At 38.3% G+C, this 17,590-nt stretch overlaps 1 protein-coding gene and 1 long non-coding RNA gene across 2 annotated transcripts; one reads left to right on the top strand and one right to left on the bottom strand.

Annotated features, from left to right (window-relative positions):
* Positions 1-291: 291 nt before the first annotated feature.
* On the top strand, positions 292-17,290 carry FAM102B (family with sequence similarity 102 member B). Its single transcript, XM_026043894.1, has 11 exons — positions 292-440; positions 7,094-7,214; positions 7,837-7,866; positions 8,144-8,260; positions 9,531-9,577; positions 12,208-12,314; positions 13,176-13,271; positions 14,329-14,515; positions 14,606-14,733; positions 15,132-15,201; positions 15,707-17,290. Exons 1-11 carry the CDS (start codon positions 292-294, stop codon positions 15,747-15,749), a joined length of 1,095 nt encoding a protein of 364 aa, XP_025899679.1. The 3' UTR covers positions 15,750-17,290.
* LOC112951237 lies at positions 10,942-13,222 on the bottom strand. The gene is made up of 2 exons (XR_003250157.1): positions 13,161-13,222; positions 10,942-11,032 (listed from the first exon to the last, which is right to left on the bottom strand). It is a non-coding gene; the product is annotated as an uncharacterized LOC112951237 (long non-coding RNA).
* Positions 17,291-17,590: the final 300 nt, after the last annotated feature.

Genomic DNA, 17,590 nt, shown 5'->3' with positions numbered 1-17,590 from the left:
CGGGCCGGGCTTCCCGCGGCTGCTCCGGCCGCGGGCGCAGGCTCCGCGCGTCCCGCGCGGGCACCTTCCCGGCGGGCGCCCCGGCCGGGGCGGCGCGGGGGCGGCGGCCGCCATGTAAGCGCCGCCCGCGCGCCGGGGGAGGTGCTGCCGCTCGGCGCCGAGGCGGGAGCGGGAAGCGCCGCGGCTCCCTCCAGTCCCGCTGCTGTTCCTGCTGCCGCTCCGGCCATGGGCGGTGGGGCGGCTGCGGCGCGGCGCTGAGCGCGGCCCGGGCAGCGGGCGGCCTTGGCGATGATGATGATGATGATGATAAAGAAGAAGAAGTTCAAGTTCCGCGTGGAGCTGGAGCTGGACGAGCTCTCCTCCGTGCCCTTCGTGAACGGCGTGCTCTTCTGCAAGGTGCGCCTGCTGGACGGCGGCAGCTTCAGCGGAGAGTCCTCCCGGTGGGTGCCCGCGCGCCGCCCGTTGGCGGCGGCCGTTGGCGGCGGCGCCGCGTCCCGGGAGCCGAGGGGCCTCCAGCAGCCCCGGAGCGGGCGGGAGCGGAGCCCGTCCCCGAGCCCCGCTCGCCGCGCGGGGTCGGCGCTGCAGTCGCTGCCTGCTGCGAAGTGCCAGGCTTCCACACCACAAAAATGTCTTTTTTTTTTTTTTAACAACTTATATTCCTACTATAGCCCTTTCTAAACTGTTTTGCTTTTGCGTAATTGGGAATAATCAAAGGGGATATAGAGCACCCATATGCAATATATTAGTTTGTGCTCCGTAAGGTAGGAGGGTCTTTGGCACATTAGTGCTCACTCACATCCCTAATTCCTTTTATTATTATGAATATTTTAATAATCAAGTGTTCTTGTGAGTGGCTTCATCAGCAGCACGTGGGGATCGTTAGGACTTGGGGCACCCTTCTCCTGTTCCTGCACTCCTGCAGCTCTTGCTGCCCTGAACTCCCTCACACCTGATGCACCTACTCTGATTTAGATAACTTAAACTTGAGCTGGCCTTATGGCTTGAGACATGCTGCTGTAATCTTAGCCTTTTCTGTCTTGCTCAGTTATGGAAAACTTTGAAAATCTCATAATATTTTCAAGGTTTTCGACGTGCATAGCTTTACCAGCGTGCATATAAATGCTTGAGACCTGGGGAGCAGCTTCAGGGAGAGTGTGACTGTATCTAGCCCTGCGTGGGTCTCAAAGAAGCTTTCGGTTTTTGGGGGGGAGAGAGGGATATGGGTGTGTAGGAAGGAGGGCTTATAAATAAGAACAGTATTGAAATGTAGGTTAGTATCTTGAACCCCTGGTAAATCTTACTGGTCTGTTCCTAAAGCACTGAAAGGGGTTGAGGGCTGTGGTTGCCTTCTAGGCAGGAGAGATCCCTCTGTGCCAATTTAGGGAGTGCCTTTGCTGTTGGCTTAAGAATTAACAGATGGGTTTTCACAGGGGTGACTCAGCAAAGGTCAGGATAAATAAGGAAGAAATTAAGTTAACAGCACACTAATGGCATTGGAAAGATTTTGAACATCATGGCCATTGCTTTCTAGCTGTGTGTGTTAGCTGCGGTTTGAGCTGGTGGTCATACTCTACAAGTGGTGAATTCCATAGCATTATAGAATAGATTTTTCTGAAAAATGTGCGTGAGTTCTCCAAATAATATATGAATTTATCCTAAAATATTGTGCAAATATATCAAAAATTGGCTCTATGTCCCTAATGGTATCTGATTTCTGATACTTCTGTGCTTTTGACGTTTGTTCCTTCCTTCCTTTTGCAAAATAATACTCAAAGCAACCAAAAACAAGCTGATAATTATCTACAGTTGTGTGACAAGAACTGGGTGAGGGAAGATATCTGAAAATTGCAGCTTGATCTCTATTTGTGTCAAAACATTTTCATCTTGCATGAGTTTCCAGAGAGATTCTTTAGATACAATGAGCTCCTGAGCTCTGAGGCAATCTCCAACTATGGCACTACTATTCCTATCTCTTAGCAGGTAGTGGGGTAGAATAAGGAGGACTTCTGCTGTAGAATTTATGATAAATTATCTTTCAGACACTGCACGCTTGTCTCCAGTGATGCTTGGCTGCCTTCTTGTCTGCTTAAAATTACATTTGTCTTTTGTGTCTCTAGCAAACACATTTTCTGCCTCACTGGACTCTTCAAATTGCTTTTTAATCATTGTTTATCCTTTTGCCTAAGCTGCATTTACAGCGAGAAGTTATCCTGACAGTAATACTGCTTAAATAGCTTCTTGTTTCTATATAGAAACACTTGTTTTAAAAAAATACCTGTCATGTGGAAATACTGTCCTTATTCCTTTCATCTTCCCGCATAATGGGTGACTCTTACTGGCAGCCGTGAGCCTTGGTTCAGCTGTAATCTGGTTTGTAGTTGGAGAAACAAAGTATAGTAAACTTCAAAGTGTGGGAGGGCAAATGAGTGGTAGGTTGAAAATCCTTACTTGCCATTTTGTAGCTCTGTTTTCAGATTTCCAAACATCCATTAATCTCTTACTTTCCATTGTGAAGAGTCTGTTGGTGATTGCTAAACAGCAGCTTCCAGGCCCTCTCCTCTCTGTAGGGAGAAAAGGGTGAAAGGGGAAGTTCTGTAAACAAATGAGAACATTCCTTTTTCATGAAATTTCTCTGAAACTATTAAGGAAAGACTGAAGAGATGCTGTAAAATGGTCTGAATAGGGGAAAAAAAAATCGGAGAATATTCTTGAGGAAAGCAACTTGATCTACGGGGGTTGGTGTAGATATTCTAGACAGAGCTGAAAGAAAAGAGAACAAGAAGGCTAAAATATTAATAGAGTTCATGGAGAAAGGCACAAGAATAATGGCATGGAAATAATAACAGAGATGAGGAAAGCCTCTGAAATAGGTTGAAGGGAAAATCAAAGGAGTAATACATATTGCAGAAGCACAGATTTGAAGAGGGGCTTTGTTGGGCCACAGTTGTAGATAAGAAATGTTTTGTATGAATCACGTTGTGGGAATGTGACTGGCTATTACAGATATGAAAGGGGCTCATTCTTGTGAGATTCTTGTGTGATTGTTACTGTAGCTAGGTGAGTACTTGTAAGAGGTGGCAGCAGCAGCTAACTGTTCAGGAAACGAATTCTTAAAACAGATATATAATAGGCATTTATTAAAGTGAAAAAATATATTAATGCATACTGTAAGCTGACCGCCTTTGTATTTTAAAGAATGTTTCTATTAATTCTCTAGCATGATGGAGTCGCTTAAGGTGGAAGGGGCTGCTGGAGGTTGTGCAGAGCAGCTTGCTGCTCCAAGCACAACCACGTTCAAAGGTGTTCCAGGCAGCTCAAGGCCTTGTCTGTTTGGGCAACGTGTTCCCCTCCTTCACTGCTCTAATCTTTCCTTTCATCTTCTTGGCCCTTCTCTTGATACTGCCCTAGTCTTTGCTGTCCTCACCACTGAGAAGAGCCTGGCTCTGCTGTTTTTGTAGTTCCCTAGAAGGCTGAGGACAGTAGCTAGATCCCACTTCACCTCTCCAGATCTTCAGGGTTTTTTTCTCCTTTAGTAAAAGTATTCCAAAGCAGCTCTATTTCCACAGTATCATCAGTTTATACAACTTTATACAAAATACTTGGCATGAAATGTTCCTAGTGCAAACCTTTAACCTGGTAATTATAAGTAAAATGCACTGAACAGGATGTTACTGCTTTGTACAAGTTTTGCATGAAGTATCAAAGGTAGTAGAGTTTTGTAAACATGTGGAGCTCTTCCTGCGGAGCCAGATGTTTGGTTAGTGCTGAAATTGATGAGGCACTGAAGCTCTGTGTTTGCAATTGACTGTTTTTCTTTTTTAATAAGGAACACATTTTTTTTAGTGTTCTAGCCATTAAAAAGGTGTTGAATGAATTAGTCAACGCTTTTAAGTACAGCTTGGTATTCCAAAAGAGTTATACAGAATATTTTTGCTCCTTTTTAGTTGGCTATTCTTTAAAGATCACGGGGTTGGTACTGCTAGGTGAATGGACAGTGTGTAATTGACAGTTAGGGTATACATTTTGGATACATAGAATATGTTTGTATAAAGTGGGTGGTAGAGTCTTCTTATTTTTTAGGACAGTTGTGTTTTTTTCTTCATATTTGTCTCTGTTTTTTATGTTCATTATTAACTTAGGAGAAGGAAAGATTTCAAATTAAACTAAAAATCCTATTGTTTACATTTTTATGTTTGTGTATACAGTACAGACACTAAAAGAAAAAATGCTGTGTGTAAACCAGACTGTTGGACACTTGAACTGCACGAGTCTAAACCAAACAAGGAGCCTGTGCAGCAAGAGTGACTTTGTTCTGCCAAACTACTTGATGTTTCCTGGGGGATAGAATAAGGGTTTTGTTCACAACTGAAGTCTTAAATTTGAAATTTAGTTAATGTGAACTTTTCCCTTAAAGGAAAAAAAACCCCACTTAATTTGTAAAAATATTCAACTGTTTTTGCTTTGTATGTGGTAAAGTTACTGTGTGAGGCTCATAGGAAACTGACTCATAACGGAAAGCTTTCTCCAACGCGCTCTGTAGTGAGGCAAAGTCGCCAAGAAGTTATCTGGGTTCGTTTCCATAGTAACTAATCAATATAACAGTTTTTCTTTTTTTCTTCCCCTCAACAACCACCCCCTTGCCCCTCCACCTCCAAAAAAAACACCAAAACAGAGACAAGCAAACAAACAAAAAAAATGGAAAAAAATTTAGATGTGACTGTTAAAAGGTCAAGTTCTGGGTGCCTTATTTGCTTATTTAAGAGTTATTGTGTTTTTATTAATACCAAAATTACCATTGAAATATATGCTCATATATGTTCTATGTATAATGGAACTGTAAGGAGAAATGTTATGAGGTTATGGATGCACACTGTTTAAAACTGTCTTTTTTAAACTATCTTGTTTAAAGCTGAAAGCTGCTATGAAAGAATCTGACAATAAGTATTTAAGGTCCTTACAAAAAGGAGGGGATATTTTTGAGTTTTATGAACTTTTGCAAGAAATATCTGTACAATTGAAATCTTTTCAGATTTTTAACTTTTTTTCTTGCAAGACAATTTAAAGGTCTGATAATCCTATTTAATGTTTATTAAGTTAACTCTGCCTCAGGAAGTCCTGACCTGTGATACAAGCAGATTGAGAACCACTTAAAATGTTGTCTGCCTTCCAGAAGCCTCATGCTTTTATGGTGTCTCATTGTCTTAAACAATGTACATTGGTGTGTTTAAACTCAAGTTCATAAAAGTTTTTAAGGGCACAACTACATTTATCAAGCAGATATTATTTACATTAATATTGCATTTAAAAGTAGACATACTGTGTTTTGTGTTTTGCTGCTTTGCTGCATTCAAAGCTGCTTTAGTTGTGATTCATCATGAGATGGAAGGTGGAAGGCTATCCTGAAAATGATCAACTCGGTTGCTCTGAGCATAGCGTTCACAACGTGCAAATATACAGATGCAGCCATCCATACAATTGGATGTCTTCAGCTTGATAGTGAAGATCAAGTTGAGACACAATTGACTTTTCTTGAAAGATGACTAATGCCGTAAGAAGTACGATAGGTATTAAAGACCTCTAAGTGTAACAAATGCTAGCAGTTGCCAAATATCCTGTGTGCTACTTGGCTTTCTTCATCTTTCTTGATCTTTCCAATAGTGCAACCATTTGTCTTAAAATCTGCACCTTCAGAATTCTGGTGCTGGATTTAAATCGCTTGGTGGAATTTGGGATTTTTTTTTCCTTTTGGCTTTCCAAAGCACAAGACTCTGCATATGGGAAACATAACGGATAAAAGGTACATCATGGCATACAGAGCCTGTTCCTTTTACGTCACGTGCTGGAATGAGTCAGTTCTGTATCATCAGAGTCTGTCGGTCTGTTACGGACGTTAAACTGACTCATTTGATGCAGGCCAATTTGTTCCTACGGGGCAAGTGCCAGTGAGTGCTATAGATGCCAGTCTTGCCAGCACAGCAAATCAGTGTCTGTGCGTGATCCTTCTGATTCACTGTATTTCCATAAATGATAGAAGTTCATTAGTTTGATTTAAGCAGGACTATAAAATCCACCTCCCATTAAAGATGTCAGACTGGATTTTCAATGAGGCTCTGCAAAAATTATTATAAAACATAGGGGTTTAATAGAAAAAAAGAAGGAAAAGAAGGATGAACACTGCTCAAATCTAAGTTGATTAGAGTTGATTAGAGACTACTTAAATTGCAGTTTCAAATGTTTTATTTATGCTCTATTTTGTTTCCCGACTGTCTAACATTTAGCTTATATAGATTTTGGTCTCTCCCAGGTTTAATCATTCAGTTTCCTTTAGTCTTCTCAATCCTCATTTTTTGCAAGACTACATAAACCAAACTTTTGTTATTTTTTTTTCTCAAAAAGATCAAAAAGCTGTGTTGCCCTCTCTGCACCTTTTCATTCTGGAGTTAATTGAATCCCAGAAGGTGTTACTGAAATGGAGTCATGTGATCTATTTCAGCTTTAAGCAAAAAGCATGCTGCCTTTTTTGCCTTTCTCATCTGTGTTATATTGCTGGCTTACCAACTTGCTGTGATTAAGACGAATCTAGATGGATTTGTTAAACTTCAACCATTAGTCTTTCTATGTTGCTCTCAAATGATGAGCTCCCAATATGCAGCTGAAACCCTTGCTGTCCCCAAATTTATTCAGTTCTCCATATATGATGCTTCTTTTTTCTGTATTGGAAAAAATCCTTATCAAGAGTGACTCCTTGTCTGTACTCCAGAGCTCAATAGCCTGGAAGGATGTGCTGGGGAGCTGATATCCCCCAAAATATCACTCTCTCTCAGCAAACCACGATATCAGGGTCTCATTTGTCTTTAAGAACATATGACTGTTAAATCTTTGTGTAGTTCTAATATTGTGCCCAAGTCTTAGCAGTTCTTAGTCTTTCTACACAAGAGAAGAATGCAGGATGGTTATTCAGGCTTCTGACAAGGTCTGCACTAGGTGTTACCATCACAAACAGCAGAACAATTTTTGCTCTAAAACTGTTCTGTGATTTTTATGGTTCCAAATGTATATGCAACCGATAGAAGTGCATCTTTTCTATTTGCAGGGAGGTGGTTCAGGCAAACTGTGTCCGCTGGAAGAAGAAGTTTTTATTTATGTGTAAAATCAGTGCCAGTGCCACAACAGGGGTTTTGGATACTTGCATCTGCAGGGTGTCTGTACGGAAGGTAAGCAGTTTTGCTTCCCTCCTCTGCTCCTGCTGTTGCTTCACTTGGTTTGGTTGTATTTTAAATGGTTGGTTGGCTTCATTAAACAAATTCTAGCTGCTACCAGTCCAATATTCTTCTGTTCAAAAAAGTGTAGTAATTTTATTGTTAATTGCCTTAGCTTGACTAATGTATATTTTTTTAACTGCTCTTATTAAATTTCTTATCCATTTATGATGGTAAAGGAGTTACCAGTCACTGCCAAATGAACCCTTGGCAGTCATTTCTAGCAAGCAGCAGTAAGCTTAGAAACCTAGAATTGTGTTAGTGTTTTTATGTGCAGCACTTCCTACTACTGGGGGCTAAACTGTGCAAAGGCAAAGGCTTCTGCTGCTCCCAGGCTCTCCGTTATTCTCTCCAGGTGACTGTTTCCTGCTGGGGTGTGTCAAGGACTTTACTAATATACAGTTGTAAATGATGACAGTGCTAGCCCAGGAATGTGCAGTCAGCTGATTTGAAAACCACTTCAACTACTTTTATCATGTGAATGTCCTGTTTTCTTGAGTCAGTATGTTTCCTTAATGGTTGACTAGTGTAATTGCTAATRTGTCTTTTTTTTCCTTCCTCTCCCATTTCCCACCAGGAGTTAAAAGGAGGAAAAGCATATGCAAAGGTAAACAAACACCTGATCTTGCTTATGAATTAGCTCATGTGTTACTGCCAAAAGTATGGAAAACCCTCTTCCCCTCATCTGTAACTAAAAAATACAGCTATGTGAGCATAACACTCAAGGCTTCTTTTCTGCTTTTTGCCTTGGGCCTCTCCCTGTAACTGGCATCATCGTACTCATCATTGAGAGAAACTGCTGCTGACTGCCACCCAGTGCAGTGCTTGCAGCAGATGCTCTGGCCTAGCAATAGGCTTGCTAACGTTTTATTTTTTCTTAATAGCTGGGCTTTGCAGACCTCAACCTAGCGGAGTTTGCTGGATCGGGAAATACCACTCGGCGCTGTTTACTGGAAGGTTATGATACCAAAAATACAAGGCAGGATAACTCCATTCTCAAAGTAATTTTTTTCTCCTTCATACTCGCATTAATCAAGTAGAAATCAAGGAGTTATTGAACCAAAACCAACATGGTATCAACTATCTAGTGAGATATAAAACATACCTTCTGAAAACTAGTTAGTGATATATGGTGAAGATTAGACTTGTTTAGAGATTTGTAAAACAAATCTATGGAGTCTAAAATAGAATTTCTCCCGTTCTTGTAAATCAAACTGGAGAGCTGTAGAAGAGCTCTCCAACTCCAATTTTGGATATTTAGAAATATCTTGTTCAAAAGATATTTCTAGTTTAACAGTGATTTAAAAAAATRAATACTGAAGCACAATGAAGAAGTGAAAATGTAAAAATGATGTAAAAATGCAAAATCATTTCGAAAGCTTGGCAAATTCCTATCTAACTCTAAAAGTGACTTAATTGGCTTGCTTATGTATAAACCATCTTTAGCATGGTCTTGTATCCTGGGACTTTCCTTCTCTATTTAATAGCAATTGGTGTAAAAACTTGTGAGGAATTAGCAGAGAGCCACCACACTCTTCTGTCCTACTTGCTCAGGCAGATTAAACGTGAAGTAATCTGTGTGTATCTGAAAATAACAGCATATGGCATGCTACAAGTACATATTCCTGCCCTACTGAAACATTAGAATTAATTTATTGTCCTATTGAGTATACTATTTAGGCATGTACTTCGTACTTAAAGGCAATCATAGAATTCGGCCAGAAAATTGTAAATTGATAGCTCTACCCAGCCAACAAGCCTTCTCAATGCATTGTCCTATGGCATTACTTACCTCTGGTTTTTGTTTCATTTCTGATGTTAGTACAGCCAGTTCTACCATGTTTGCTGAATGCACTTGAGAAACAAAGGATATACTTTACCCACTGTTTCAATAGACATTCTCTTTGCATGTAGATCTTGTCTTTTGATTTGAGGGAAAAACAGACTGACTATCTTCATTATTCATGACTGAAAGTTCCGTGCCCCCCCTCACCCCCTGCCTGAGCTACATATCTTCTTCCAGAGTCTTGCAAGTGCAAATACATAATAGTATGCTCTTTTGTGGGGTCTACATGGGTATTAAAATCAAAAATAAAAATTCGTGTTTAAGTATGTTTATAATCTTATACATGTGATACCATTTTTATTAAATGTAAGATTTATGACAGGCATAACTTAGTGATATGACCATATACCATGGAACTTTAAAAAATGTATCAAATATATTAAATAGTTATAAAATAAACTACAATAATTTTTATTGTTTTGTAGGTTTTGATCAATATGCAGCTAATGTCTGGAGACCCATGTTTTAAAATGTAAGTTTGAAATCACTTTGGGAGAGTGGAATCTCTGTAGTTAACCCACATGCAAAATTATACTTCTGATAGGCATATAAAACTCTCAAATCTGAAAACAATATTCAAGAAAAAAACACACATACAAAAAAAAGTTGTTTTACAGTGACTATCACGATAAAAATACCATGTAGAATAGTTTGCCTTGATGCTAAATACTTAAAATAATTGAAAATACATTAATTTGTATCCTTATAGTGATGGTGGGGAATTAGGTAGCTCCTTAAGGGAAACTTTGCATTATGTCTAACTACACATACTAGGTCTGAGCTAATTTGCCTCATGCATACGTATAGAAAATGTATTCTTACAGTCTTCAGTCACATGTCCTAGATAATTTTAAAAGCCTTATTCAAAAAATAGTGTGATGTGAGTGGGTGTAGGTGAAAGCACTTAGGATTTTTTTTTTCCTGCAGCAAGCACACCATGCAACTCAAGGATAGCGGAGGTCCCATCTGAGCTGGGAGGTAGCTAGTCATGAAAATGTCATTTATTCAGGGCTTTTTGTCCTCCCTGTGCATGAACTGTAGCTAAGAAAGTGTAATTTCCGTTGCTAGAGTGAGTGTTAGCTTTTGTATCTAAACACAAGACAGGAAAATATCATCTAGTAGGAAAGTGCAGATCTTCTGTCTAGACTAGTAAGCCATCTTGTTAGCCCACAAACTTAGCGGCGACTAGTGCATGTGGCAAGCTGCCTGCCTCTGCAGAGTGCACGGCTACCCTGGCCACTGTGACTTCGCTGTCCTCAGCAGTAGCAAGTGAAACTCTTACATGGTATTTGTGTCATAAGAGGTATTTGGTAGTATCCTGAAAACCAGTCATATACAAGACAGTCTCTGGATTATGTGAAATCTGCTTTCCTTGCAGTGTGGGAAATCTGCAATACCTGAAGTCTGTAATAAAATATATCAGAATGCAGATGTGAGACTCCTAATGCCACTGTTTTTATATGAGAAGTGTATATAAGTGTAGATAGGTGTATATATACACATATGCACACTTCCAAATGTGAAAAATCTTCCATAACTTGCAGGCTGTATTAAATCTCTGTGTACATTTTAGTTCTATGTCACTTTGTTCTGGATTCTGCAAGAAAGCAGCTATCAAATTTGTCTGTGTCAGGTTTACATTTAACAAACTTGACAGTAACAAAGTGTTTGAAGGGGGTTTAGTTTTGATTAAATGATTCATTAAAGATAAGTTTAGTCCCAAAGTTCTGATAAGAGTCAAGAAGAACCATTTTCTGTAGCAACTACGAATATCTGTGGTATTGTCGTGGCCATATCCTTACCGTGATTTCTAAGGGCATCTCAGAACAGGGTCTGCAACAGTCTCTTGGAGATAATTTGTAACTGCAGGAATTCTTCAATGTCCTTCTGCACCACTAATGGCCTTCATTCCTCTCTTCCTCTAACCCTTAAGTAGGAGGAATAGAACAGTGTGAAATCTCTTCTTGTGCTTACTGAGCAAATAACAAAAAGGTGTCCTCTGAAGCTGTTAGGTAGGGCAAAGTTTTCTTTACCCCTGGTTACTGAACACTCCTGAATTTATTTTGAGTCAGAACTACTAACGTAGGTGCTGTACGTCACTGGTATTGTATGAACAGTTTCTCAAAGGCAATTGATCACTAGTCTTGTATGCTAATGAAGTGTATTATTCTTCTCCTTTGACTAGTATTTGATAGTTGAAATCAATATTTAAGTAATTGTTAGCTCTCTATGGAAGAAAACTCTTGACTGAAATTATTCTGTTGTGCCATTCTTTTTCTGAACTGATGATATAATAATTTCCTGGACCATAAACCTTAGACACAAATGCAACACCATTTATCTAATCCAGATCCTTTTTTTTGTGGAAGGAAAAAATAAGCCTTTATACAATTTGCCAATCTGGAATTGGCAGCACCATTTTATTAAGTCTAGAAGGGTTGATCTGAGATGATGTTCCTGAAAACATTCAAGTCTTGCTTTTTAAAGTATGTTAGATGCTTATCACATAGGTATGTTTGCACAGGAAAATTCCAGGAGTGCTCTGCTTCTTCCCACCTCTCCTCTTTCAAACTTAAGAAGGCACATACTAATGTACAGACTAGTTAGCTTAAGATCAAATGCAAAAATGTCAGCAAATACCACTTGTAGGCAGAGCAATACAGGCTGTTGTAAAAGTCAAAATGACATAAGATAGCAAAAAGTTTAGGTACAAAACTGAAAACTCTAATTTAGATGTTTGATTTTACTGCTTGGAAGGGAAGTTTTCTTTAACTTGGTCATATTTCTTAAATCATGTAGTACGTGAGGTTTAAGTTGGAATGCATGGAGTTGGTACCAGAAGCTCCCTTGCCAGGAAAGGGGGCAGGCTTCAGCCTAGAAGCCTTCTCTGACTGGAGAAGTGACTGGAAAAAGGAAGCCTTCCAGAGACTGCAAAATGTATCAAGGCAACAGCCACAGCTTGCCTTGAACATTTAGGCCTTATGTTCTCAGGCCAGAACAATGCTGCAGGATGATTAAGGGCAGTGTGTTATGTCTACGTACTGGTCATTTTAGAAGGATCACAGGAAAATGAAGCAAATCTCAGCTGTTCTTTTACTACAGGCCTCCTTCCACCGCAACATCTATAGCAATTCCTGGAGAATCAGAATCTTTGCATGAAGACAGGAAAGGTGGAGAGAACTTGAAAGCAATCCATCTGGGAATGGCAGGTATGAAAAAATGCTCCTATTAATTCTTTGCTAACTGGCTTCATAGCTTCGAGGAGACCTACAAAAACTTCTAATCTTAAAAGGATGCTGATAGCTAGTCATTTACTTTTGTAATACAATATATTTAGGGGAAAGAAGAGAAATGGGCTTGATAGCTTGGCTTCTTTTTAGTGTTTAAAAACTTTCCTTTTGTCTTTAAGACAAATTTCTTGATTTGTTTTGGATATATATTTTGACTTATCACTCAGTTTGGCTCTTAATCTTCAATTATGCGTATCCCCCTAAGTTTCAATGACTTAAACCTTTTAATTTGACTTAAACCAAAATGTTTTAAAATGTCATTTTAAAAGCTGTCATTGTTTGAACAATAGGAGCTCTAAGTGTTGTTCCAAACTTCAATAATTACTCTGAAATGTAAATAATAAAGCATTATTCTTTATTACAGATGGAAATTTTATTTTTATGAGCTCCAGGCTCTTAAACATGTTGTTAATTACTGCCCTAACCCCTAACAACTTATTCTAACTAAAGTCACTTTTGTGAAACTTCAACTTGAAAACCTCTAGCACCTCATTTTACTACATAAAGCATTATCCCTTTAATATCTACAGTGTAGAAGAACCTATATTTCATTCCAGGTTTGCCATGGCGTTTTTTTAAGGAAGTGTTTATTCCTTAACAGGCATTATTGTTTGTTTTTGCAGCACTTAGATCTTTGGGAGATTCATTTAAAAATAAAAGAATAAATGTCAAGTCCCTAATCACATTTGGGAAACATGGTATTTGAGTCTAGTCACAATTACAGTGAGAGTATGAATACTGCTGGCTTTAGCATCATTATCTTACTTGCATGTGTTGCAGATGTCTCAGCAAAGAGTGCCTCAGTCCCAGACGATCTTGGTGCATGTGGACACTCCAGAACATCAAGCTATGCAAGTCAGCAGTCCAAACTGTCAGGTAGCCATTAGCAATTTTTGTACAAATTGTTGCTTCTTATCAACTTCCACTGTTTTAGAACTGCAGAAAATAAATGCATTTTGTATGTTTTAAAATAAGCTTGGACTTCAAAAATTATTTTCCTTAAGAGCATCAGGTTTGGAGAGAGATTCATAAGAGGAGAAATCAGGAGGGTAATGCTCCCCCCACCAGCTTGATTTATTACATGTTTGTGTAATGTGACACAGCTTTGTCACACCAAGTAATAGGTCAGATTTTCACCTTATGTGAAAAATCAACCCATTTATGAATGGATGCTTGCTCAGTTATAAAGCTTAAAGTGAAGTAGTGATGCGAGAGTTGTTTATTAGACAAAGAGAACAGACTGACTGGGGATTCATGTTGCTGTTAGATATCACTATGTTGAACAGGATAGCAGGTATCATTTAAATGACTTGAATGGGAGTTGAAAAAAATTCAGAAACTATGTATTTGATAGAAGGAGGCTTTTTAGTAATGGTTCTTCTGAAAAGCAGCTAGCTTCCTTCTATAACCTTGAAACTGTTCAGTCATCACACAGTATTAGCAGTGAACCTGGAACTGCCCATGTGCTCTGAAGTGTATCAGAGGTGTTTTCAGTGGTGTTTTTTTAATCTAAGATGAAGAGGACAGATTCATGTTTTCTTCCACATGAGAAAAATTCGACTTACCAAAAATAAATGGGTAATTTATACATTTTGACAATCCATTAAATAAAGCTGACTTTCCCATAATGAAACTTTTTTGAGCTGGATCTTAAAACCATATCCAGAACTGTCTTTCAAAACAAAGATGTGTGAGGGAGAGAGTTTATAACAAAACCCCTAACATCAAAACATCTAGACTAGCAGATCCAAGTTAATCATAAAGTTATCTGAATCAGAGAAAACAGCATGTGCTAGAATAAAAGCTTAAGTGAAGGTGTGTGTACCTGAAGTCTCGTTTCAAGAAGCTAAAAGACAACTTTCCTCAGCAGAACTAAGGTGATGACCCTGCTTGTTGACAGAATACATAACCTAGCTCTCCTGTTTTCCAACAGGGTACAGTACATGTCACTCTAGATCATCCAGTTTCTCTGACCTCTGCCACAAGAGAGATGCCTCAGTGGGGAGCACCTCAACGGGAATTGGAAGTATTCTAGAGCCATGTGAAGAGGGTGACCTAAAAGTAGAAGAAAACAACTCTGATCCATCTGTTAAAGATGAGTCCTCAGAAAAACTCTGCAGGTACATTTAATTTGAAATGCTTATCTCACACAAGTAAAATGTAATTTAGTGCACCACTTCTTAGTGCTCTACATATATTCATCTTTGCAGGCATCCTGTGAAGCAAGATTCTGTGGAGTCCCAGCTGAAGAGGGTCGATGCTACCAGGGTTGATGCAGATGACATAGTTGAAAAAATACTCCAAAGTCAAGACTTTAGTTTAGATTCAAGTGCAGAAGGTAAGAAGCGAAATAAGGAAACTGAGAAAAGCTGATACACGTTACAGATCTTAGAGAATTAATTTTTTTCAGAGCTTGTGTTGCTTGTGGTGATAATGAATATGCATATGGATCAGTAAATCTTCTGTTTGATTCTGTCTCCCAGAAATTAGATGGTCAGACTCTTGCATGACTTAAGTAACTTTCCCAAAGGACTACTTTTAAGTCTGAAGAGAAACGTGGGCAAATCTATGAGAAATTAAGTTCCTTTAAGCTATACCTTGTGAAGTTAAGTTCCTCATTGTCAAAAATGCTTGCACCACAGTATCACTTAGGAAACTGTTCGATTTTAAGCAGCTTAGTTTTAGTTAAGCCACTATCAAAGGAAGCTAACATATGATAACTTGCTTCATTTTTAGAGGAAGGTTTAAGACTGTTTGTTGGCCCTGGTGGAAGCACTTCTTTTGGAAGCCATCATCTCCCTAACAGGTATGTAGCCTGAATAATTAATCCATGGGTCTCATTGAACAATAGTGCATCTTAAACAACAGTTATTCTGTATATCCATTCTTAAGATGTGATAAGATACTTATCTTGTACCTTAGTGTAAGAGATTACACTTACTGCTTATAAGTACCTTTCCATTTTTCAATTTGCATTAAAAATAAATTTACTGAGTATTTTAATACTGACTTATTTTGCCCTAAAAATGATGTTTAAGGAGCTCCAGGAAGTCCAACTATTTCTTTTGTATGTCTTACTACAACATTATTGTCCTTGTACTTGACTGTATGCAACACAATCTCTTAGCTCATGCTATAGATTACTCAATAGCAAGGTAACAGTTCATGTTTTCTAATCTTCAGACTTTGCTGTTCTGATGCACAGTTCCCCTGTCTTTTCCAGTGTATACCCTATTGTTGTTCTGATACTCACTTTTTTTAACTTCCATTGACACTGGAGCTGAACTGATGTCTTTCAAATGTCTTTTCAGAGTAGGATCTGGAGCATATGAACAAGTGGTGATAAAACGCTAGACCTAAAGAGCTCAAAGAGAGTAAACAAGTTGGAGCTTTAGAGTGGATACSTCAGTTTCTTTGCTCTGTAAGATGTGAACGCCAAGATGAACTGAATGGCAGTTGGGTGGATAGGTGGGAGTGCCTTTTTTTCATTAATGGAATGTCTCTTGCTCATAGAGCTTCCAGTGTTCTGTGGTATGAAGGCAATGTTTAGCTAGGTATGCCTTGTGTAAGCACTTAAACTGGTTTTGTAAGCTTTACAAGATGTTAGTGAATTACTTGCTTTGTAAGTTGTGTGACACATCTTTGTGGAAGCGTGATACAAGTGTCCTATTTCAGTGTTTTATACAGGGGATTACATATTATATGCTTTGCTTTTAATTTCTTTTATAAAGAAACCTTATCATTAAGGAAGCGATCTTAAATTAACCTGAATAAATTAACTGGACTTAATTTGATCCTACCTGCAATTTTAATCTTACAGCAGATAATTCCTTTTATTAAAATGAATATGAAGTGAGGACTATGGCATCCATGGCACAGCCCAATTATTTTTTAAACATGCAAAATTTTAAGTATTGAGCATAACCTTATTGTACAGTAGAACAGTAGAGGTGAGCTTCAGATGCATTTAAGAAAAGCTATTAATAAATAATTATTGAATAATAGGTTGTTAATTCTAAATGAAGCGTAGAGGATTAAGCACATGAAAATGCAACATCTGGCTTTGTGTAAATGACAAAAGAAATGAGATTCAACACAACAGCAACATACCAAAGCACAGTAATGTATTATCCAGAGAGCTATTTTGTCTCTGTGATTCTCAAATCTGGAGTTGAAAGCTTCTTCCACAGAACCTTCAATAATGCAGAGCCTTGAGATGCAATGGATGGTACTGTCTAACAAGCTAGTCCATAACTTAGACCACTATGAACTTCTGGGGTTTAAGCCTTTACAGCTTCTTAGTGCTTTGCTTGTATTTTGAAGGTGCCTTGAGGGAAAAGGAAGGTACAGGGAGATTAAGCTCTACTTAAGCTTTAAAAAGTAGACAAATATTAAACTACTCTACCTTACTAAGAGCACTTTATCCATTATCTCAGAACTCTGAGAAAAGCTTTACTGTTTAACAGTTCTATCATTTCATGTAAAAAGTCTATTCCTTCACCATCTGTCCATTATTACATTAAAGTAAATGTACTGTATTTAAATTTGCACAGTAGCCGATTGTGGCAGAAAAGATGAAATTTCTTCAAAAATTTTACATAAGTACAAAAATAAATTTTTATAGGGATGTATGAGGTGAGAAGGTTCTAATGCAGGCTTCTATCTGCTGTATTTTAATTATAAACTGCTTAATCTTGTTATCACTTATTGTATCAATAAGGCTTGGATTAAAGAAAAACAGAGACAGTGTAGACAAAGCTCTGAAGGCTTCAAATTTCTTCCCGTTTGATATCTGACATCCTTTTGTAGCTGTAGCTCCTTTTTACTAGTTGGAAGTAGGAAAAGCTTTGCGTAACAGGTTTTATTTTCCATAAATTCATAATATAGTAAATCTTTCCTTATTTAGATCTTTAAGGAAATTAGAGTTTAACATTTGAGTAGTATTAAATATGATAAATGAGCTCTTTCTCAATTATGGTACTTACATGCTTTTTCATCCATTCATTATCTTTACTTTGGACTATTCCAACAGGTTCAATGCAAATACAAAAATTGTATGTTAGCTGCTGTGAATGGTCTGCAAAGAAATATGTGCAAAAAATTTTTACTGTGTTTACATACTATAATTATTTAAAGGAAGTGTTTAGATATTTCTATTTCCAAGTCAAGTGAAAGGTCTTTTTATTAATTTATGA

The sequence above is a fragment of the Nothoprocta perdicaria genome, unplaced genomic scaffold (genome assembly GCF_003342845.1).
Source record: "Nothoprocta perdicaria isolate Ctin4 unplaced genomic scaffold, notPer1 scaffold_34, whole genome shotgun sequence".
Taxonomy (NCBI): domain Eukaryota; kingdom Metazoa; phylum Chordata; class Aves; order Tinamiformes; family Tinamidae; genus Nothoprocta; species Nothoprocta perdicaria.
The sequence above is the reverse complement of the archived record's forward strand: the minus strand, read 5'-3'. Positions and strand labels throughout refer to the sequence as shown.